Here is a 23,849-nt window from a genome sequence, read left to right on the forward strand (position 1 = left end):
CATACAAATAGTGATATGCGTATATTGTAATAGACAGTAAAAGACATGAGCTGAAACAGATAACTTTTCTGATTTTTAAATTAACACTAAGCATATATTTTCTAAGTTTTATTATGATTCTTAATGCTTCAATTCTTTTAGGCCTAAGAGTTGATTAATTTAATAGACTAGGTTGAGATCGAAAGATGAAATCTAGTTAGTCTAATGTAATAAAACCATAGATTGAACAAACGCTAGAGATAGGTTACCGCGATTTGTGTGACTATAGTAAATTCCATAAAGCTTAATGATCACTTAAGACTTAAATTCAATTTAGAGATATCTTGGGTTAGTAATAAAAAGTTAATCTTATAATTGTTTAAGAGAAAGTTATTGGAATTCTAGGGAACTTAGTCTTTAGAAAATGTTTAACAATGTTAGCATTAATTATCAATACATAGGACTAGAATTGGCGTGAAGTCTTTGTTCTAGGTTTAGTCATATTGTTTGCAACCAATGATTTTTGTTTTATCTTATTTTCTTTCAAATTTAGTTTATTTTAGATTGTTAGTTTTAATTGATTCATTCCGTAAAATTTCAATTCATTAAATAGTAATAAGATAGTTTTTTTTAGTAGTTGGTAACTAGTAATTCTCTTGGGATTCGACATCCGTTGCTTATACTATATTACTTGCATGATTTTGTATGCTTGCGGATTAGTGGACAAGACTCACACGATAATATATTTGATGTATTTTTTAAGACAAATTTCCTCTCGAGTCGTTTTTCAAATTTGAAGTTATGTATTAGAGTAAGGGAGAACGACTTTTCCCACCCAACGTTTGGTGAAATGACACTGTCCCACCCGTCAAGTTTCAAAACGACACTTTCCCACCCACCGTTATGTTCTGTTAACAAATTCTATTCTCAAGAAGGGCACGATGGTCAATTTACACCAAACCACAAAAATCAAAGTTTAAAATTGAAATGGTTGCCACGTATCACACTAAAGCTGGCTTAGGAAAAAAAAAAACGAAAACAAAAAGCCATTTGCCTTTTCTCCCTGTTCTCTGTAATCGAAGCTTAAGCAGCTAGGGTCGGCGACTGGCGGTTGTTAAAGATGACAACTAAGCAAAGAAAAAGGGTTGAAATCGATGATTCGTCTTCGTTTCAATTCAGCCATGGCTTCTCATGCCGAAATTCTCCTCGTCACAAAAAAGCTCAAAAAGAACATTAAAGAAGACTTTAGAGCTTCGTTGAGAAGCTTCAACTTCTCCCTCCGCCTTAACCTGCTCCTCCCAATGCTCTTCATCCTTTCAATTTTCTCACCTTCGTCGTCTCTGACGTGTACGCTCTCTTGCTTGCTGCCTGGCTCATAAAATAATGATATATTTATGGTTTTTTTTTTGTGTATTTCTTAATTTGTGTTTGTTTAATAGATTTGATATCGAGGTTATGTTACCGGTCTCGGCCATCCGAAGTGGGCGACTACAAGCGGTGCACTTCTAGAACGGTGTTGGTGGTTTCGACTCTCGTGGAAGGAGGTGCCACTTGCGTTGGTAAAACGGTGGTGGATGAACTGGCGTATATGTTTGTAATTTTTGTTCATTGCTTCAGTATTTGAGTGAGAAATTTATTATCAAGCTCATGAGAAATGGCCAAAATAGTATTAAAGTCTCGACATTTTGCTTTTAATTTTAGATTTTGTATCATTGAAGATTGAAAAATCCAATTTTTGGTTTAGAAGTCATTATGATTAAAAAAAAAAGAACACTTAGTCAGGGTGACATATAAGCCATTAGAAGAGAAAATTATAAGTCATTACTTACTGTTTTATCCTACTTTTGGTGGGGTGAATGTTGGAATTTTTAAAATTCTGTTCTTATTTTCTTTTCTATGTGTTAAATTTTTGTATCGTTTGGTTTACTATTGGTTATGGATTGTTTTTGGGTGCTTTATTTTTAGTATCAATGGAGTGAGTAAGCATTATGGGACACCAACTAATCCTGTAGCACATGCTCGAGCACCTGGTGGATCATGTAGTGGGGCTATTGTGGTTGTGGCAGCTAATCTTATTGACTTCTCTTTGAGTGAGTTTTTTCTTTTTGTATCTTTTAATAGCTTATTTATCTCTTACTTTCCCTAGCAGGTACATGATTGATCTTGATAACACGATGGATTAAATTAATGTGGTCAAGAATGTGTTTGTAGTCGTTAAAATTTCTCAGCACTAAAATGTTCCATTTCCTCACAATTTCTCTGGTATATGCAAGTATACCTGGCTCTTAATGACAGTAATAATGTCAAAGATTCAATAATATATTTTCTATATCTATAATCTGCGTTGATGTTAATTTTTTTAGTTTTTGTGTTTATCAGAAAAGGATAAATTTGGTCCTATTTTGTCATGGCCGCAAAGAGTTAAAATTGTTGTGGGGGCAGCAAGAGACTTAAATATCTACATGAAAAGGTACAACCTCGTATCATCCATCGTAATATCAAATCCAGCAATGTATTGCTATTCGATGATGATGTTGCTAAGATTTCTGATTTTGATTTGTCAAATCAAGCACCTGATATGGCAGCATGTATGCATTCCACATGTGTTCTTGGGAACTTTGTTTATCATGCTCCAAAGTAAGCTCTTTTTTAGCTGTTTAAAATATGTGCTTTTCTACTTTCTGCATCTGTGTATGATAAAAATGACTACAAATTTATATTATGTATTAATGTTCTAATTAGAAATTAGATACATAGAGGCAAGATGAGGTAAATGCGTGGATTGATCAAAGAACCTCTAAGATTGATGAATAAGAAAAAACGTACCTACAAATCAATAGTAGAAAGAAATAATTTTAATGTGTACTATTTAACATTCACAAATAACATGTTTTGGCTAGCACCCTAAACATGGGAAGGTGATGCAATTTATGTATGGTCATTGCTATATATGCCACTCATCAATCAATAAGAAGACTATTTAGAGAACTACTCTGCACACTTGAAACCTTGGTTTCTTATTTTATTTTTTTCCTGGAGCACCTATAGATACTCCCGGCCATAATATCTAATTTTGGATTGCAGATACACCATGACTTGATAGATGAGTGCAAAGAGTGATGTTTATAGCTTTGATGTTGTCCTGTTGGAACTCTAATTGGGCGGAAGCCTGTTGATCATACTCTATCGCTGGACAGCAGAGCCTTGTGACATGGGTATGAACTTCATCTTTGTTCTTTTCTACCACTAACTCGTTTTGAAACATACATATTTTTTCTATTTCGTTATTCTCTATACTGATAGATAGCAAATTTGTATATGTGTAAGTTTCATTCAAGCTGATTTTTATGCAATTCTGGATTGTTTTAGGCAACTCCAAAACTCAGTGAAGATAAGGTGAAGCAATGCATTGTTGCTAAGTTAAATGGAAATACCCTCCTAAGACAATTGAAAGATGATAACTTTGACTTAAAATAATACATCAAATTCGAGCTTTCTTGGTGGAAGAGCAAAAGATTGTGAAGAAGGTTTTGAAGATCTAGAAAGCAAAGTAAATGCAAGCTTCAAGGAACTAGAAAGTGGGAGGGTGAAAGCAGAACTTTTTTGGATTTAAAGAATGAATGAGGAACTGGAAAAGCTGCTTTTTTTGTATTGAATTCCATATATTTATTGAATTTGACTTGACAAAATTTCTTTTATATATTTATGCACTATAATTTTACAATCTGGATTCTTATTTTTAAGCAAATTATTAATGCTGCTACTTAGCTTTATTTGGGTTTAAATTGACAAAATATAAATATAAATGCCAGGACAAACCGCTAATTTTAAAGGTTTCAAATTTTAAAAATATGATAGTAACTTCATTTTTTAATAAAAAATTGAAGGGACAAATTAGTAATTTAAATTTAAACTTAAACATATAGGTGAGGGCATGCCAATAATTTCATATTTAAAAAGTGGATATATTGATAATTGAATTGTTGACACATGTAAAATAATAAAAAAATTATTAAGTAAAACAATAAAGGGTATTTTTGTCTTTATGGTCAAATAGTAACAGATTTTCTTAACCGAACATAATGGTGGGTGGGAAAGTGTCGTTTTGAAACTTTAAACTTTACGGATGGGAAAGTGTTGTCTCGTCAAACCTTGGGTGGGAAAAAGTCATTCTCCCTTAGAGTAACCAAACTCTCATACAATGAAACATTACTTACACGTATTGTAGCTACGACAAAGTGAGAGCATTTGTCTAACATGACTTAAAAGTTCTTGGGGAATGGTTTTGACTACCTCTTTAATTAGCAAGTGCAATGTCAATCTTTTAATTTAAAAGAAATTTGGTAACTATATTTATCATGTCAATAGTATCATTCAATATGAATATGTTGTAATTAAAATTAACGGCCATCCTATTTTCTAAAATGTGCAAGTATGTAAGCTCCACATCAAACTCCATATATTAATCAAGCAATGCATGCTTTGCTAGGGTTAATACGCTAAAGCAATAAATATCAAACATAATTGTTAAGGAATTTGGCTTGTTTTTCCTTTTCTACGAAGATTCAGTATCTCCTTGGAATTGTATTTCCTAAACCTTATATAAAGGGGAATAATCAAGGGATTAGTATGTGTCATTGGTGAAGAACGTTACAAAAACATTGGTTTAGAAAAAGCATGTGAGGGCAATCATTGTAAACTATGTTGATTACTTGTGGGGTTAAATTTCTAAGGTTTTCTTTATATTCTATAATTGAGTAAGCAAGAAATGTAATCTTGAGTGATTGTATTCTCTTCTTTAATAGTGCAGTGAGTGCTAGGGGTGTTAAAAAAATATCCGATACCCAAACCGAACTAAATCAAACTGAAATAAAAAAAACCGGATACTCAAAAATCAAGTTTGGTTTCGGGTTACAATATGAGAGAAAATAGGATATTGGTTCGAATGTGCTTAAACCCGATTACCCGAACCGAACCAGTTTAGGGTTAAAATAAAAATCTTAATTTAATTTTATCTACTTGCCAATCCCAAATTCATTCCCAAACCCAATAACCCTAGTTATGTACCCTGACCCATGGCGTGCTATTTCCACTTCACTGCTTCGGTACGGCGGTGCTCTCGGCTCCCCTATTTGTCGTTCCCGTGCCGAGGTAGAGTATACATATTTATAAATAATTTAACTGTTCATTGTAAGTTACATAGGATTTTAGAGTGCATTTTCCAAGTATTTAAGAGACAAGCTTAATGTCTGAAAGTCCCTTTCACTTAAAAGGGGTGTAACCGACTTGGGTGAATGACTCAACACCTGCCNAACCATGATTGGGTCATTGATCTTGTGGTTTGTACTTCATTAATGTGATATAAGTTCATGAATATATTCCACATTCATGATAAGTTATCGTGACTAAAAAGAACCTTAAAATTCAAGTATCGGCTAACAATTTAAGTAAAAAATTTAAGATTGTATTGTGCTATGTTGCTAATTATGTGCCCTCCCGACCGATATTCTTTAGTCTTTACCCATGAGTTCTGGAATTGAAAAAGCTTCAAAGCTTTATGTGTCATTTTTGTACCAGTTGCAGTTGCTGTGTGCATGGTGTAATTGTAGCCAGTGTCCTTATTAAAACTTCATTACCTTTTGACTTGTGAAATCATGTGCAGGATGGTTTGCTAGGGATCCTAATATTCTTCGCCGTGTTGGCCATGTGCTGCTGCAGCTTCCTTATGGAATTCAACGTAGTCCCAGGCAAATTATCATAGCTGATGATTGTTTTGAACTGCCAAAAATTCCTGTGGACAGGATAGTTCAGGTGGTAACCAAGTCAACTGAGAAGCTTTTCGGAAGTAAGTTTTTTTCTGTTCTATGCCTGAAGCTGCAAGTTCTTTTCGCGGAGCTTTCTTTTAGCTTTTCTCTTTTCAATTTTTACTTTTTGTTCTTTGTCATTTCTCTGAATTATATTTTATTAATTTTCTTCAGGACAAGTGTTGAAACATGAAAATCTTGGGCAGTATTTATCTTCTAACGTTCCAAGCTTGAAATTGTTTCATAAAACAAATGGTGAAGTTAAAACTTCTTCAATAAGGGTGCTTGCGAACATTATGCGGTTTATTCAAAGGTGAGCTTTCTTGTTATGTGATATGAATATTGTTAGAATCTGCTAGACTTCTCCTTCTATAGCATTTTTGTTCTGTGGTGCATGATGCTATGTGCAAAATTCTGCTTGTGCTGGCATGATTTTGAAAAAAATACAATTTAGTGGTTTTACCTTCACATTTGCAAATTGCTCTCTTGACTTGATTATGTAATTTCTTATTTGTTTTTACCATCTTGTTGGTTTGATTAGCAGGCTTAGTTTTCTCTTCTCCATGCTGAAATGATTAGTTAGTTCTGGTATATGGTGTTACCTGAGGATTTTTGACTCCCATTGCAATATGGAGTTGTGCAGTGGGAGATTCTGGGAAGTTTTGCCGTCATTTATTCAATTTCTTGGGAAGTACTCATTTAATTTCCTTATTAAGGAAACTGTGATTTTGAAGTTTGGTTGACTGATTACTATTGATGAGGGGCACAAATTATTAAAAAGTGGATGATGCATGTGTTTGAAGTTATAACACAGGAAAGCTTTAATACTGAGATGAAAGGATCATTCTTGCTGAACTTAGTGGTCCACTTGTTGTCAATTTGATATAAGCCAGTGAAGTGGATATGTTTTTGTTCCACTCGTGGATTCTTATTCTTTTACAGTGCATCTATGTGCAAATATAAATTTATATGTGCTCCTATTGGATTTTATTCCATTGCATCCTCTAATAACTGAAATCCATGTCCGTGCAGTTTATTCTGTGAAGTCAACTGCTGTTTAGTTTAGAGCTGAAAAAGTGGATTGAGTCATTTAATCACATCATTTGTTGGTTGGCTGCCATATTTGGCCTTCTCCAGAGCTAGTTTGACGGGATTTGTGTCTAATGGAGTGGACTGATTAAATCTTTTTTATGCCCCATAATTCATTTGTTGCAAGTCAAAACTGCTAATGTTAAGGTCACTCAAGTGATCAAATTTTGTTGTCCTACTCCTAACCAAAATGTGTCTTTCTCCTACCTAGGTCAGGAATACTACAATATTGCGCATGTGCTTCAATAAGTATTATATTGTGGGTAGATTTGATGCTTTGTTGTCTTCACTAAGTAATGGGTTAACTAAGGGTTGCCTCTCTTTTTAAATGCAGACACGAGTTCAAATATAATCATGAGGAATGGATTAACTCAGAAAAGCCTACTCTAGATCCTGCCATCTCAGCACAAATATCTGACATGCTGGAAACATCGGACACAGAGATAGAAAACTGCAAATCTGTTAGGAACGAAATGCGTTTTGCTATTAATTCTCTTTTGCAGGTATTGCTTTTGGCTAAATTTTGTATACATTATTTTTTTATGTATAAAAACAATGACAAGTTTATTATATTATTATAGCTTTTGGTGCTGAATAGATCATGTTTTCTGTATTTACCTAATATTTCTGGGATTGATTGGCTTTGTACTCTTAAAAACTGTTTGCTTCTTTCATCTTTCTCCATTTGTAAATACAAAAAGAAAATATCAGGTCTTTAAGGGTGGGAAGTAATGCTAAGTCTTTTTTTGTTGATGGTTTTGAAAAAGGGGAAAGGAGGAATGAACATTGGTGGGAAGTAATCGGAAAAGGGTATCAGAAGAATATAACTTGAAACCTCTTTTCAGATTCTGCCTTAAGCAATCTTTATAGAAAAGTGCTAGCAACTCTTTTCCTCACTCTCTTACTCTCCTCTTGACATGTACAAAGACACAGAAATTTGCATGTTGGTAGTATAGTAAAAAGTTGTTGGCTTTGTCTTTTCTCCTTCTTCAGTCTTCCTGCTGTGTGAATGTACCATACTTACCTACACTTCGTTTTATTAGTCATTTTAAGTTCTACCATTAAGAAAAGAGATCTTTATGTGTTTCATTGTTTATTGTTCGGGCTTTAGCTTCATAATATTTGTTGTCTTTCTGCTAATAGATAAGGTGGTGCTATTTTGATTTCTATATCTAATGCTGCTGCACTACTTGTTGTATGTGGTATTTGTTTAGGATGATAGAATACTTGTGATCCCAACCACTGCTTATCCTCCTCCAAAACTTGGTGGGAAAGAGTTACTATCAGAGGATTATCAGAACTCTGCATTCAGTCTACTGAGTATTGCGAGTTTATCAGGTTGCTGTCAGGTGAAATATTCTCTCAATTGACTGACCTACATTGTTCATTGGCTTGGATGGAACAAAATCAAATTGCATTGTCAGTTTAGGTTTTACTTATATTATGATGAAAGTGATGCAATTTTTATTTAACTTTTTTTCTCTTCATTTTTCAGGTCACTGTGCCACTTGGATACCATGACAACTGTCCTATTTCAGTTTCCTTTCTTGCCAAGCATGGGGGTGATCGCTTTTTGCTGGATACTCTGCAGAATATGTTCAAGTCTCTACAAGAGCAGGTTGATGTTGTAGCTACATCCAAATCTTCAAGTAATGCTATCAGCAAGGAACAATCTGCAGAGATTGCTAAAGAAAAGGTATATTATCATATTTATTTTTACTGTGTTTTCATTTTTGCATGTGCAAAATTTTTCAGCACTTTGGAGTTAAAGTATACAATTGTTACAAATATGACCATAATGAGATGTACTGCTTACTGTGTGACTATCAAGACAATAAATAGAGGGACATAACTTGGTCTTTTCAATCCTAACAAATATGTGATTCTCTTTCTTGAATATGTTAGTGGAATGTGTAGAACTATCTGGGGGAATAAATTCATCATATTATGGCTATATTGTTAGTCAACGTCATTACCAGCATTAGAGTTCGGTCTTGGGTGGTGATGTGTGTATAAATATATTTCGCTTTGATATATTAGGAATGGAAGCCCTCTGAAATCTCCAAACTAAGAACATGTTTTTTAATCATTGTCTGGATCATGTGCATTCTCTTTTTCTTTCTTCATATACAGTATGCTGAATTTATGCTGTTACATTGCTAAATTTTGGTTTGGTGAATTGACTAAGCAAGAGCATATTTCACTTCACAAATCATTCTCATTTATTCTCTGAATTTGACTTAGGGCAACCAAGCATATAAAGAAAAACAATGGCAGAAGGCTATTGGCTTTTATACAGAAGCTATCAAACTTAATGGAAATAATGCAACGTATTACAGTAACAGATCTGCAGCATATCTTGAGCTGGGGAGGTATTGTTATATTATTGGTAGTTAATTCCCCTATTTTAATATATTGCAATATGGTCTTGTTAAATTTCATTTTTTCTCTCCAGTTTCCTTCAAGCTGAAGCAGATTGTACGAACGCTATAAAGCTTGACAAAAAGGTGACTTATCTCATAAAGCAAATTCTTTTAGTTTTGCAATTTGGTAGTTCTACTCTTTGAGGCTAGGTGATGGTCTTCAGGTCTCGGACCATGTGACCACAACATGTGACCGCAACAGTGTGTCATTACTGATGCTATGATAGAGTGATAAGTTGGTTATCATTAAAGACATGTTAGTGTTTTTTCCTAATGTTGTTTACTAGAATGATAATGAGACCAACAAAACTGAAGCTTTCTTTTACAGCCTGTTATGTGCGCAGCAGTTTCACAGTTCTCGTTACATTTTACTATTTTATAAATTTGGGATTTTATGCTTTTTATTTGACCACCTTTTATGGTATGAGTTTTCTGATTGATCAAGATTCATTAGTAAAATGTTTGCATTATGGTATTGTTTTTTATTGTTACTTATGCTCTAGATCCTCTCAGAATATCTGAACATCTGCTCTTGTAAATTACTTTAATAGCTATGACATAAGCAATTATTTTAGTGGGTACAAGATAATTAAGAGCCTTTAAGATGTATTTCTTGAGCTAAATTCATGGGAAAATAGTGCCAGTGCTTAGAGCTTGGGATGCACGCATAATAGCTGACATGATTCTTGACTTGCAAATTTTCAATCTGCTCAGGATTTGAGACATATAGGTTTTATTTTGATGGTGCAGTAAATATTTTGTGCTGTATCAAGATCTATATATCACGAGAATAATAACATTTTTTCTGTTTTTCTTTTTTCCATCTTTTGTCAGTATGTGAAAGCTTATTTGCGAAGAGGCACAGCGAGAGAGATGCTTGGCTATTATAAGGAGGCAATTGAAGGTAGATTATTACTCTTCATCTTGTAGGATAAAATGGAACTTGTACTTTGTAAACAGTAGTCTAGAAGGAAAGAGCAACGTAAAAATATGAATTCAAGACAGTGGCTTCCGAGACAATAGTTACTTACCAAAAACTAATTAAATCAAGGGAAATTTCATTAACCTTCTCTCTAAGCTTTAATTAAAATACAGTCTAACCTTGCTTTTTTCAGACTTTGTCAAACATCACTCATTAAATTATGAAAATCGTAATAAATTTCCCATAAGATTTACTAGAAACCATGCATGTATGGGGAGTCTCTACCTATTTTACAAACCAGGAAAATTTCCCTACACTGCCAAACCTTGAGGGATGTGAATGAAACTTTACAACCAAAAAAGTTAGGTCTTTCTCAGAGGGCCAGGTAATCTTCTTCCTTTTCCTGTAGTTGGGTAATTCTTGGACAACAGTGTGTAGCCGAGAGTTATTAAATGCAAGTATTTGTCAAGACTGCTCTGGCCCAGAAGGATTTCTGGGATACTCCCTGTAATCTGGTACCAGTCTCTTTAACTGATGTCATTGGCCTTCGTGGCACTCTTGCAGATTTTCAATATGCACTGGTGTTGGAGCCAACCAATAAAAGAGCCTCCGTTTCTGCTGATAGATTAAGGAAGGTATTCATGTAGAGTCACGGGAAGATTGATGGAATATTTTGGGAGGGTTGGGCATATCACAGAACTGATTCTCATTCTGCAAACTCGACCATTCTGTCTTTGAAGGACGGGTAAGACGACATTAAGCCACCATACATCTCGATTGGATCCACAGAAGAGAATTCTTTGCGTCGTTCTTTGTTATAAGAAGAAGAATCTATTCGGTGAGATTTATGTTATAACGATTTGTAAGTATAGTCCAATTTTGTTTCGGTGCTTTCTTGCTTCGGATAATAATATATACATTCTGCTTGTAGTTTTTATCTTCGATGAGAAGTTTTCTCCGCGTTATTGTAAGAGTAGTATGATAGTTTATCCTGGTTAGCATCTTTGTACTTACGAAAATTTGAAATTTTAAAGATTATTCACAGTTTATGGTTGATAGTATATGTATACAGGTCTCCCTTACTTTACGATAATGAATAATGATCATGTTGTAACTATGTGATATTATATACAGTTATACACACAAACACCATCTTCAATTGATTATTTTCAGTTACTACTAATTTATGGTAACACAATCTCATAATATTAAAATTTCAATACCAATGTAACTTAAGTGGTAGGAGGAGTGTTTGAAGCAGGTGATCATATAGTCATAGGATAGTAATCTCTTTGACCCTTGAGCCAGTACAGTTAAATAATGGCTAAAACAATTCCTGTTAAATAACGGCAATCATTGTTGTGTTAATTAACAATGTTAAGACTAAAAGATGTGCCATGATTAAACGTTGTTTATATGTACAATTAACTAACGTCAATTAAACAGTTAGGTTGTAGGTTATTTCCCACCCCAGAAATACTATGCTTATTCACGAGTTTTACTAACAGTCTTGTTATCTTTGTTAAAATTACATATAGTACCTGTACTATGCGTATGATACCCGTACTATGCGTTATATTTACAAAGGATAGTAAGATGGTGAGTAAGCATAGCATTACTCTTTTCCACCCTTATCTGTTACAGTGTCACCATTTAATTCAAACTTCCCAGTAACCATTACCACGAAGTAACGTTACTTCGCAATTACATTGAGCTAATGTATTCTCATAGGATATTAGAGAATCTCTAATAGTGGTCTTTAATTTTAAAGGCCATCTTTTGTATAAATAAAAAACATTTTTATTGATTTTTAAATATGAAAAACAAAATTTTTATTTAAATTCAATAGACTTTTTAAATTATAGGAGAGAGAATATGTTTTTTCAAGAAAGAAACTTAGTAGGAGAGATAAATAATAAATAAAATGCATAGAAACTTGCAATTTATTATTTAAAATTAGGATAAAGAGTAAAATTTGACCCTCTAAATGTGGAGAGTAAAATGTGACTCTCCAAATGTGGAGAGTCAAACTCACTCTTTAATTTATATTTAAAGAATAAGGAGTCTGTTGGATTCTTGTTTCTGTAAATACACTTTTTATAATAAAGAATTTTAGTCATATAAAGAGCTCTGTTTTAAAAACCGAACCGAATCGGTCGATCGGATCGGGACCCGGCAGCTTTTCTGGTCCGGTTCAGGGTTAAGGGGTTTTTATAATATTTCAAAATTATAAGGGTTAAATTATAATTTTATAGGGGTGTTTTCGAGATATATCAAAAGTTTAGAGATTAATTAGTAATTTTTTGGGGTATTTTTTAAATAAATAAAAATTTTAAGGACTAATTAAAATTTTCTGTAATACTATTACAATGATATCGTAATTTAACGTTACAGTCTATAGAATAACATGGGTAAATTAACCTCCATATTTGCCATTATATTACATCCATATTTGGAGAAGATGACTGTTGAGAGAATCAATGGGGACGATGAATCACAATTGCCCATCTTCCCTAATTCGATTGATTTGGTAGGAAACTCCTTTGAATTTTGAATACACTGCATTCAGTTAGATGGATCTTCGTAATCCTTTATCTACTTCTGTGTAGCAAAGCATTTATTTATCTTCTCAAATGAAAAGGAACCTACAGAATTTACATGCTATCAATCAGCATTACCTATGTAACAAAATGAATAGTCCGTAGGTGAAGGGAAAAGCTACCCTCATCTCAATCAAATGATAAGAGCTCATCCAGTTGTTCATCTGTCCATTCTGGGAGTGAACCTCTGGAAATTAGCATTTGCCTCTGCTTCTTGACGCCGTTAGTGTTCTCGTTTTCTTCACTATTAGGGGTGTCGATAACTTTTTCTGTAACACTTGTGCATTGAAGCTTGCCCAAAATGTTGTTTTTTCTTGCCTCATTTAAATGGCCAGGCTGCTTACTTGACAAAATCCCTTGCTCATGATCGTCGGTGCCTGTGTCAACTGAAGTTCCTTTCCTTCCATCAGCAACATCTACGCTCACCACAATCGTTTCCTCCTCTTCAACTGAATTATTGTTTCTGCTGTCTCCAGCATCACAGAAGCTACTTGAAACTGATGCGTTTCCTTTTTCCAATTCTTTGTCATTGTGTTCAGCCCCTCTCATATTAGTATTCTGTCTGAGACAATTCAAGATTCCTTCAGTTCTTCCTTGTGACACACAGACTGTCTTAGGCGGCTCCCAGGACTTCTCACTGCTTTCTGTTATAATAAAAGAGAAGGATGTGACATCAAATTTTGCTGTAGATTTCTGATTTCTATTATAACACAAGGAAGTTATGTAACAGAGCGGCTAAGCAATTTGATACAAAGACAGTCACATTCAAGACTAATAATCAATCTCATTGCCAGCAAAACAGTTCATAACATAAAAATAAATTTGGTATAATAACAAATTGAGAAATTTGAAGAAGAATTGTCGCCTACCAGCAGTAGTGGAAGCATGTTTGACCATTAATGAAGGATAAGTTTGATCTAGCGGAATTTCACAATCCTTAGAGATGACCTATAAAGCCAATCATTAAATAGCAGAACATAGGACAGAAAAACCATTGGATGTTTTCTTTATGATCCAAAAGTACACCAAAAAAACATATATGTAGACCAAAAAACAGATATTACATTCACTAATCGCTACAGAAAAAAGGGTAAGTATCAATATTGTCCCTGTACCATACAAAATGGACTGACAAAGGAAAAGAAGAAGAGAACTAATTCTTGGATGCCGATAGAGCTCATTTATAAGCACTTAAAGAAGTCTTTAACCACTTGATGATGGAAAATTCTGAAAACAGAAATAATACATACCTTGACTATGTTGCCAAGTGTTATATTAAGATAATGTGTAGAATGAGAAGGGGAGAAAACTGCAACCTGAAAAATCATGTTTCTGTCAATCTTTCAATGCTGATAACAACAACATTAACTCCCATTTGAGACATTAATTATTAAGAAAAATATTTCCTTCATTAGAGACTGTTTGGAAGAACTCAATATATATATATATAAAGGAAACCAATATTAACTTTCTGGAGTATTAACACTGTTCCAACCGATATGTCTTTAGAAAATTCACTCTCAGTAAGGACTCTATGATGAATGCTTGCATCAATTGTACCAGTCGGATCCTGAAATCAAAATTTGAGCCCCATCAGTTATATCTGGCATCTTCTCTAAACCAAACGAAACACAAGAAATATATCCGCAAAAACAGCTTCATTTTTAAGTAGTTTACCTTCAAAGTCACCATCATACCGCCAAGGCCATTCGGGGTGCTAGATTTTACAATGGCGACAATCTAATTAAAGGTAAACACATAAAGAACGCATAAATTACAAATTCTTTGAAAAAACTAATGCGATACACTATAACTAAGTAAATTTATTACTTTAACAGAAACCGAAAGCACATAAAAGCATTTTTTTGAAAAGCCTTTATCAAGTGCTTCTCTAAAACACCCTTCAAGAGCTTTTTATTTGCTTCAACATAAATCTACAGAATTGGCATAAATTTACCTGAGAAATCTTATCCATATTAATCCCATTCTTGATGCAACTCAACGGGGTTCCGATCGCCACGCCATCTTCACCCACCAAGCCTTCCATAACACAAAGAAAACAATTCACAAACAGCTTAAAGATCATAATTTTCAAGAATCCTTAGTTTATAAACTTGTAATTTCACTACCATTCAAGGGAAATGGCAGAGGGTAAAATCGTATTTAAAAAAATCCAATGAGCTCTAGTGTTTGTAATTGTAGTCATATACCTTGACGGCGAACAAAATCCACAGCAAAAAGCCAAGGATCGCGAGCGAAATCGTCGTCGTTTTGAAGAGAGGGGTCCTCCACAACTCTTCTTATGTACTCCTGAGTAGGGATTGGCTCCTCACCGATACTCATCGAGCTTTTACGGTGCATTGCCGACTGTACGGCTCCAGCGGGGCCGGGAATAGTAGGATTGAAAGAGCAGGGGCGAAGATCAAATTTGTTGGAGTTGGTGGATGAGATTAAAATTGAGCTCTTACGTTTGCATGGAAGGAGGAGAAGAGAGTCTTCAGCTTCATCAATGTCGAGGGCTTCCCAGGGTTCTGGTTCCATTTGAGTTGGTCGTGTTTGTTTTCGGGAGGGAAGATTTCCGAATCTTTCTTGGGGGTTTTTTTGGGGGTTAAGTGAAGTAAAATAAAAAATCAAGGGTTAATAAGAACTCCTATTTATGAAATAAGAAACATATGCGGACTCCTTGAGAGATTAGTTTTTTCATTTTACACCCAATTTTTTCAGAAACACCCATGAGAATAGAATAATGCTATTAACTGGAGTATAATTGTAACACCAATTCTATTCTTTTTTTTTTTTTAATTATATCAATATAACCGATGAATTTTTATATAGAATTCTAAAAAAATTATTAAAAAAAACCTTTTGAAGAAATAAAATGGTTTATTTTATTGATTTTTTAAAAATTAAATATCAAAATGGACAAAAACGACATCACTAATGACATGTTAAACTCATTGTTTTAAAACCCGGACCGGAAGGCAAACCGTTTTGCTAAGTCTAGCAGTCACGGGTCAACCGGACCGAACTGTGGACGATGACGTAAGCAATATTTATTTTTAAAAAATTATATAACCCCTTAAATTTTAATATATTACAAAAATTCTCCTAAAAGTTAAATTGGTCCCTAAAATTTTTATTTATTCCAAAAATACCCAATAAATTACCAATTAATCCTAAACTGTATATCTTCAAAAACCCCTATAAAATTACAAGTAACCTCATAATTTAAAATATTTCAAAAACCCCTGAGACCTAAACCGGACTGAGAAGCCCGGTTCCCGGTCCAACGGCGACCGGTCGGTCCGGTTTTTTAAAACAGTGGTTAAACTATGAGTAAAAAAATGACATGTCTCATGATATAACGATGTCTTTTAGAATAAATTTTCAATGAAATATATTTTACTTAAAATACAAAAAACGTGATACAAATTTTATCAAGAGCTGTAATACACATTTGACAATCGAAAGTTATATAAATCATTGGTTGTCATTTGTTGTCAAATCGAAAGATAGAATGATTCCATTTTATTTATTTCCTTTGGTTGATTAACAAGTCAAGAACATATTTGAAAATGCCATTTGATTTTGCTCAAAAGGACCTTTCCAATATTCTAACTTTATCGTTTTTGAAAAAAAGTCTTAGAGAGAAATCAATCTTTGAATATAATTTAAATTTAAAGCTTCTTTCATCAATATAATTTGGATAACGATTTATAAAACAAAATAAAAAATCATAAATATTAATACATTGAATCTCCATTCATAACAGATCTATATATATATCATAACATTCTACTAAATGATAATGTAACGATAATATAATTTTTTACCGCGATGATAGTCTTGGTTTTTTTGGCAAATTGTCAATTTTAGTGTAGGTTTGTAATGTTTGGATGAAAATTAAAATGGGTTTAATTAAATTTTCATCCTAAACCAAAAATTAAAATTTGATTTAAAAGAGAAAAAAAAAAGAAAAAAAGGAAGAAGATCTAGAAATAAGAGATAAAAAAATAAAAAAAAAATGTCACATTCGTTGCCCCCCACACTTTGTCGTTTAATCTTTAGTCAACCTCAACCACCACAAATTTTCCTTAACAATTCCCCTCCATTATTAACCGGCTCTTCCGGTCCGCTTGTCATTATTATTTATATATCTCTCCCAATTTTCATTTATTTATTTATTTTTAGTATTCTTCTCTCTAACCTTTAACAAACCAAACCGTCCACGGTTCTCCTCTGACTAATCCAAAACCAAATTTTCGAAAAAAACCGAGTCCAAAAAATATAAAATAAAAAATAAATACAGTGTGGGACCCACGTGTCACGGATACCGGAATTGTCTGCAACCTGAAAGAACGGTTTGGTTGGTGTAAGTTTGTTTTTTGAAAAATGGAGTTGGTTTAAATCGGTGGAATTGCAGGGAAACGAATTGGAGAGAAAGAGGAGGAAACAGGAGGAGGCGTGTTTCTGTGGTAAGGAAGGGAAGGAGGGAAGAAGGAGAGGTTGATTGTAAAAAAATTATCGAAATTGAAGATACGGAAGAAACATCACGGCCTTCGTGCTGAATTATTTTGGTTTCCGAATCAGAAACAGCAGCAGAAGTCTTTGATGGTGCATTCACAGAAAGGAAAAACAGGAAACACGTCTCTGATGGATAGTCTATGGGACTTTTAGGATTCGCGTCAAGCGTGGCATCAATCTTGTGTTCGTGATGTTCGTAGTAGCGATCCATATGTTGTTGTCAAGATGGGCAAACAGGTTCCTTTCTTTTTCTTTTCTTTTGTTCTTCTTTCTTCAATCAATGCTGATACCCATTTAATATCTATATATATGAGAATTTTGATTAAGTATTTTCAGATATGTTGATATAAGAATTGTTTTTTTATAGATTTCGAGGAGGATTGAATTGAAAATTCTCTTCTTCTTCTTCTTCTTCTTCTATGGTTATCTTTAAAGATCTCGACGATTGTTTGACTAAAAAAATCCCTTTTCTGCTTCAATGTTAATACTGTTTCAAAATAAATTTTTACTGTTAAAAGTGGTCTTTGGAGACTTGTGAGGATTTTTGAGATAAGAAATGTTGTGAATGTATTTGGTGCAGAAACTGAAGACTCGTGTAATAAAGAAGGATGTAAATCCGGAATGGAATGAAGATTTAACTCTATCCATTACAGATCCTAATGTTCCCATCAAGCTGGTGAGTCTTTTCTCTGTTTTTCTGTTTATAAAATTGTATGGCTGAATTTCTTATGTTAAAAATATAGGCTTTGTTTAGGAGATGTTTTTGTCCTAATAGATTAAGCTTAAAACAGTTAATATGGATAACCTTGCAATTCATGGCGCTAATGCTAAGCCTCAATGAAAGTCTCAAGATTTTCTGATTTCAAGTTTTGCTTCTAGAGTTTGATGTATATAGTATTTGCATTAATCCATTTAAATTTTAGTTTACCAAATTGGTGTAGCCAGTTTTCTAAAATCTCATCATGTATGGAACAGCTGGTTTATTGAGACTGTTTTAACGAAAATTTGTGGTAATTTTTCTATTCATTTTGATTACGTATGAATCCGAGAACAGAAAGGGAAATGACACCATCGACATGGATTATGTTTTATGAATGGTGGGTTTTTTTAAAATGTTGACTTCTCACTATTTCTTTCTCCCTTTCCGGATGGAAGATTTGATGGGGAAAAAAAACCAAATGAAAGAATTTTTCTTTCTTACATGGCTCAGAAACTTGTATTTGTGAATTTAATGAGTTGAATGTATGAAAAGACAAGATAAAAATCGTTTGAACCGAATTGAAGCTCAAATGGGAATTCAAATGAATCGGAATGTTGTGCTCTTTTGTCTTCTTTTTGACAATGATTTATGTCCATTCTTTGAGTTTTCTGGTATTGGTATAAACTGATTATTATCATCGTTTCTGCGCAATTGCAGACTGTGTATGACCATGACACGTTTAGCAAAGATGACAAAATGGGAGATGCAGAGTTCGACATTAAATCATATATTGAAGCCTTGAAGATGAATTTGAACGGCCTCCCATCTGGCACCATAATCTCAAGAATTACACCAAGTAGACACAATTGTCTCGCTGAGGAGAGTTGCATTTTCTGGAACGATGGCAAAGTTGTCCAAGACCTCTGTCTCAGATTGAGAAATGTGGAATGTGGTGAAGTGGAGATTCAACTACAATGGATTGACCTTCCCGGTTCCAAGGGTTTGTAAAGTGTACAAATACTCCCTATCTCATATGCTTAGTTAATGTCTCTGGTCTGCTTTTCAGAACTTCCGTCGCCTGGCGTGGCAGCGTCTTACAGTTTTCGAGTTAGGGTTATTGGTTTGGTTACTGTTATGTATTACAATCTAACCTTGAATACACTTATTTCTGCCTATTCTAATCAGGTTTGTACTCGGCATACAGGGTTGAATATTTTTGGACTTTGGTTTATGAATGTCTAAGTGATTTGTGCCATTTGCTTGTGGAGTCTTATCACCCATTTTTTTTTTTTTTTTTTTTTAAATTTATTTGGGCTTGTACTTTAAAAAGTGGCACGTATTTGAAAGCCCAGTTCCATCCCGGGCTTAGAATCATAGACCCGAGTCTTCCAAAAAGCAATACAGATTTGGGCCTAGATAAGTAATCTCCAAGAATATTGGTTTCTCTTATGAGATGTGTTACTTTAAAAGAATAAATGTTGAACCATTCTGTCCATCTAAATAATTGTGAGAAACCTTTTTCTTATTAAAATAGAGTATTTGATGAAAGGATTTCATATCTATTAAAATAAAATAAAATTATACATATATTATAAAAAATACAATTTTTTGATGTGGTTAATAACAATGCTTTGTAACCTCTTATTATTTTAAAGCTTCATTTAGACACCTTTCTTTACGAACTAAAAACGATTTAGAATATCATGTTATAGATGTATTTTGTTTCATTTTTTGGTACGTATTTACAAGTAATATGGTTAATGGGTTTTTAAGTTAAATATTTTTGTGACATATGTATTAGATTTTGGTTCGTGAAACGATATTTTATGACGTTCGAAACTCTCTGGACACAATAATATTTATTTTTATAATTAAGAAATGTTTATAANTTAAAATAAAATAAAATTATACATATATTATAAAAAATACAATTTTTTGATGTGGTTAATAACAATGCTTTGTAACCTCTTATTATTTTAAAGCTTCATTTAGACACCTTTCTTTACGAACTAAAAACGATTTAGAATATCATGTTATAGATGTATTTTGTTTCATTTTTTGGTACGTATTTACAAGTAATATGGTTAATGGGTTTTTAAGTTAAATATTTTTGTGACATATGTATTAGATTTTGGTTCGTGAAACGATATTTTATGACGTTCGAAACTCTCTGGACACAATAATATTTATTTTTATAATTAAGAAATGTTTATAATTTAGTAATATGATCCCATGCGCGTCTTGGGTTAGTGGATATACAAAACCACATTGGAAATTGAATTGGTGGCATCCCAATTGCTAAAGTGTTTGAAGGATAACTTTCCCCAATTTGAGGGCCATTATAACATTTTGATAAACCACTTTACAACACGTGCGAAAGCTTTGATACTAATTTCCATATGATAAAAACTTTCACCTATTAATTTAGATTATCTCCGATGGTCTCTCTTCCTAATTCCTAAGCAAAAGTCAACATTTTGTATTGAATGTTTTGGAATTCAATGTAAAAATCTAAGCCAAAAGTATCCCATTCTCAACAAAGGCAAAGCCTACCTTTGATTACATTAAAGCAACTTTATTAATCTTTATATATATATATATATATATATATAAAATCTTTTGTATGATATTCTAGATGGCAAGCTTTAGTCATCTGGGTGAATTACCCAGAGATTTTATGTTCGAACCTCACAAAGTGATCACTTATCATATTTGTGACTTATCTAGTCTATTGGACTGGAGATTAGTTGAGATGCATACAAACTAGGTCGAACACTGTGGTTATAAAAAAAAAAAAAAAAAAGATCTTTTATATGATATTCTTAATACTATGGTTTTTATAAACTATTAATGTGCATGAAGATTATTCCTTAATGCACTACAAATACAATTTGGTTATCCAAATGGGTCATCAAATAAAATAGAGATCGAGGTTATCTCATATATAAAAACTCGACTCATTGTTAATGAAAAAAATGGTTTACAAGAAAACCCAGATCAAGAAAAAATCTTGATCGATAGTTATAATATTACTCTTTTATAGAAACTTATGTGAGCCAAAGCATAGTCATCTTGGGTATATCAATCTTAAGTATAGAAATAAAATGCATTATCAGTTCAAAGCGATCACACATGATTACTAGCTCAATGCAAGAAATACTAACAAAAAACCTTGTCATTGTGCATCTTTACATTTGTTGTACATACAACCAGTTAATGAGCGTATGACACATCAATGTGAGTAGAATACACTTATTTTATAATTGATTACGGGTATGTACGATGGATTCACATAAATTTTGTCGTATAAATTGAGACTTTTGCGGTAGGTTGGAAATTGTAACTCGATGATCATATCTTATCAAATAGGAATTTGAAGAGTTAATAGTTTGTGTAGTGACAAAAATACTTCCTCGTTGATGAAAAATTGAAAAGAATTAAGCATGCGTTGAAGTTTATAATGATATGGAAGAGAATGAAAGCAAAGAAATGGGGAACAAAAATATGTCATGTCAGTCTCCCAAGTAATATCTTTGAAAAATCAATTAACACAAAACACCATGCTTAATTTTAATTAATTGCACGCATGGCCATGGCTATAGGGTTTCTGTTTTCTAAGCCTGAAATTCTTCTTTATTTTATTCATTTATTCTCTCGACTACTATTGCATGCCCCACTAACTACTTAGATTTCTAAAAATTATTTTCTTTGTTTTTAATTTAATTTATTTCGTTATGAATTAAGAGAGCTTCCTTCAAACCACTTGTGAAATTCTTCCTTTTTCTTAAATGGAATAAATAGAGATAAAATCATATCAATTCTCTAAATGTTTTTATAGATATTTCTCGATGTCTCGGCTATTCATGATATGTGAAAGACAGATGAATGAGCATTTGATTTCAAAGGTAATCCGAGAATTTTTTGAGAATCCTACGAGATCCATTTTTTTTTCTTTGACAGAAGATCAAAACGTCATATGGGTTGCACTAATTCTACTTATTCTAACATGAAAACTACTAGACATGAAAAAATTGATAGGTGATTTGTGATATGAAAATTATATATATATCGTGATCCTTTAAATGAATTAATATTCTTTCTTGATTTGAGCTCTTGAATTTTACGAATCTTCCATCACATATTTAAGATATATAGACTTAAATATGTGATGGAAGATTCGATATATATCTTAAATATGTGATGGAAGATTCGTAAAATTCAAGAGAGCTCAAATCAAGAAAGAATATTAATTCATTTAAAGGATCATGATCCTTAGATATATCCCATTAAATCATTCTCTTTTATTTTATGAAGGAGGATGCATGATAACTTTCATAATTCAGTAGATAAAAAGGTAAAATAAATAAATACATAGTTATCTCTATAATAATGAGGTCAAAAACAAAATTCAAAAGACAAGTAAGCTTTTGGAATTTTATTGTTTGTCTAATTGTCATCAATTAATTTAGACACAAATTGAGTAGACAGAGTGTGAATAAAAAGGCATGCATGCTTTGATGGAGTAAAGCATATANGAAGATTCGTAAAATTCAAGAGCTCAAATCAAGAAAGAATATTAATTCATTTAAAGGATCACGATCCTTAGATATATCCCATTAAATCATTCTCTTTTATTTTATGAAGGACGATGCATGATAACTTTCATAATTCAATAGATAAAAAGGTAAAATAAATAAATACATAGTTATCTCTATAATAATGAGGTCAAAAACAAAATTCAAAAGACAAGTAAGCTTTTGGAATTTTATTGTTTGTCTAATTGTCATCAATTAATTTAGACACAAATTGAGTAGACAGAGTGTGAATAAAAAGGCATGCATGCTTTGATGGAGTAAAGCATATAGTAATTAATTGATTGCTAAATGTTAATAGGATCCTGCCATCTACATGAAAACTTATAGAAAATTTCAAACATAAATGTATGGACAGTTGATTGATATCTTCTATCTTTTTTTCTATTTTTTATTTTTTAAACAGGTGTCCAAACCAGTTTATGTATACTTCGACTAATCTTCGGAGGAGACTACCGCAACAACCTACCACCATAGCCCCAGACCTAATCCTTAGGGAAGACTAGTGTAGTAACTCACCGCCACGACCCCCCACCTAAAAAAGGTGTACGGGTCTGTTCATGCACATCTCGACTAATCCTCGAAAGAGACTAGTATAGTAATACACCGCTATAGTCCCCCACCTAATCCTCGGGGGAGACTAACGCAATAACCCCCATCGCCACAGTCTTCCACCCAATCCTCGGGGGAGACTAGCGCAATAACCCCCACCGCCACAATGCCCCACCTAATCCTTGAGGAAGACTAGCGTAACAACTCACCGCCAAGGCCTCTCACTTATATCGCGAATGCTCAATTGGGGAATTGATCTTTTTACTGATAATTAATATGATTGACAATTTTATATATATATATATATATATTGTTGATGTTTAGGGCTCATTGTTGATGTTTAGGGCTTAGAATGGCTAATTGGGCTGTTGTTATTGATTATTGCTCAAAAATAATTTGACTAATGTGTAGAAAGATGGAATTTAGATCCTCTCTTGATATTAATTTATCCTAACTTTAAAAGATTTTGTGATAAATATGCATTTTAATCTAGCTTCGATAGTTTGAAAAATGAAGTAATATATTAATGGCTAGTTATTGAGCTTAATACGGCATCAAAAAGGCTATATAGAGCTTTAAGCTTTAAGTTGCCTTTTGATAGTGGGTTTATGAATGCAATTGTCCCTAACAAGGCCGACATTTCTAATTCTAAGTTCCCTATTGG

General features: G+C 33.1%; 2 protein-coding genes, 1 non-coding gene and 1 pseudogene across 3 annotated transcripts; 2 read left to right on the plus strand and 2 right to left on the minus strand.

Moving 5' to 3' along the window:
- The first annotated feature begins 1,160 nt into the window (after positions 1-1,160).
- Positions 1,161-11,310, plus strand: LOC116127525 (annotated as a pseudogene).
- A 1,355-nt stretch (positions 11,311-12,665) lies between these two features.
- Positions 12,666-12,819, minus strand: LOC116127652. Its single transcript, XR_004127622.1, has one exon. It is a non-coding gene; the product is annotated as a small nucleolar RNA snoR135 (small nucleolar RNA).
- A 127-nt stretch (positions 12,820-12,946) lies between these two features.
- Positions 12,947-15,391, minus strand: LOC116127527. The gene is made up of 7 exons (XM_031413181.1): positions 15,028-15,391; positions 14,775-14,857; positions 14,495-14,557; positions 14,286-14,387; positions 14,068-14,133; positions 13,687-13,765; positions 12,947-13,461 (listed from the first exon to the last, which is right to left on the minus strand). Exons 1-7 carry the CDS (start codon positions 15,356-15,358, stop codon positions 12,947-12,949), a joined length of 1,239 nt encoding a protein of 412 aa, XP_031269041.1. The 5' UTR covers positions 15,359-15,391.
- Positions 15,392-17,143: 1,752 nt separating this feature from the next.
- On the plus strand, positions 17,144-19,296 carry LOC116127477 (protein C2-DOMAIN ABA-RELATED 4-like). Its single transcript, XM_031413137.1, has 3 exons — positions 17,144-17,578; positions 17,922-18,017; positions 18,759-19,296. The coding sequence occupies exons 1-3, from the start codon at positions 17,567-17,569 to the stop codon at positions 19,047-19,049; spliced, it is 399 nt and encodes a 132-aa protein (XP_031268997.1). The 5' UTR covers positions 17,144-17,566; the 3' UTR covers positions 19,050-19,296.
- The last annotated feature ends 4,553 nt before the right edge of the window (positions 19,297-23,849 follow it).

Source organism: Pistacia vera, unplaced genomic scaffold (assembly GCF_008641045.1).
Source record: "Pistacia vera cultivar Batoury unplaced genomic scaffold, PisVer_v2 Contig192, whole genome shotgun sequence".
Taxonomy (NCBI): domain Eukaryota; kingdom Viridiplantae; phylum Streptophyta; class Magnoliopsida; order Sapindales; family Anacardiaceae; genus Pistacia; species Pistacia vera.

What these genes read in the sequence shown, in the direction of transcription:
- LOC116127527 (XM_031413181.1), bottom strand. Translation starts at nt 15,358, where the DNA reads ATGGAACCAGAACCCTGGGAAGCCCTCGACATTGATGAAGCTGAAGAC. An exon ending in ATATGGATAAGATTTCTCAG is followed by an intron (nt 14,558 to 14,774) that starts GTAAATTTATGC and finishes ACCTTTAATTAG; the next exon opens with ATTGTCGCCATTGTAAAATC. An exon ending in ACATGCTTCCACTACTGCTG is followed by an intron (nt 13,462 to 13,686) that starts GTAGGCGACAAT and finishes TTATTATAACAG; the next exon opens with AAAGCAGTGAGAAGTCCTGG.
- LOC116127477 (XM_031413137.1), top strand. An exon ending in CTAATGTTCCCATCAAGCTG is followed by an intron (nt 18,018 to 18,758) that starts GTGAGTCTTTTC and finishes GCGCAATTGCAG; the next exon opens with ACTGTGTATGACCATGACAC.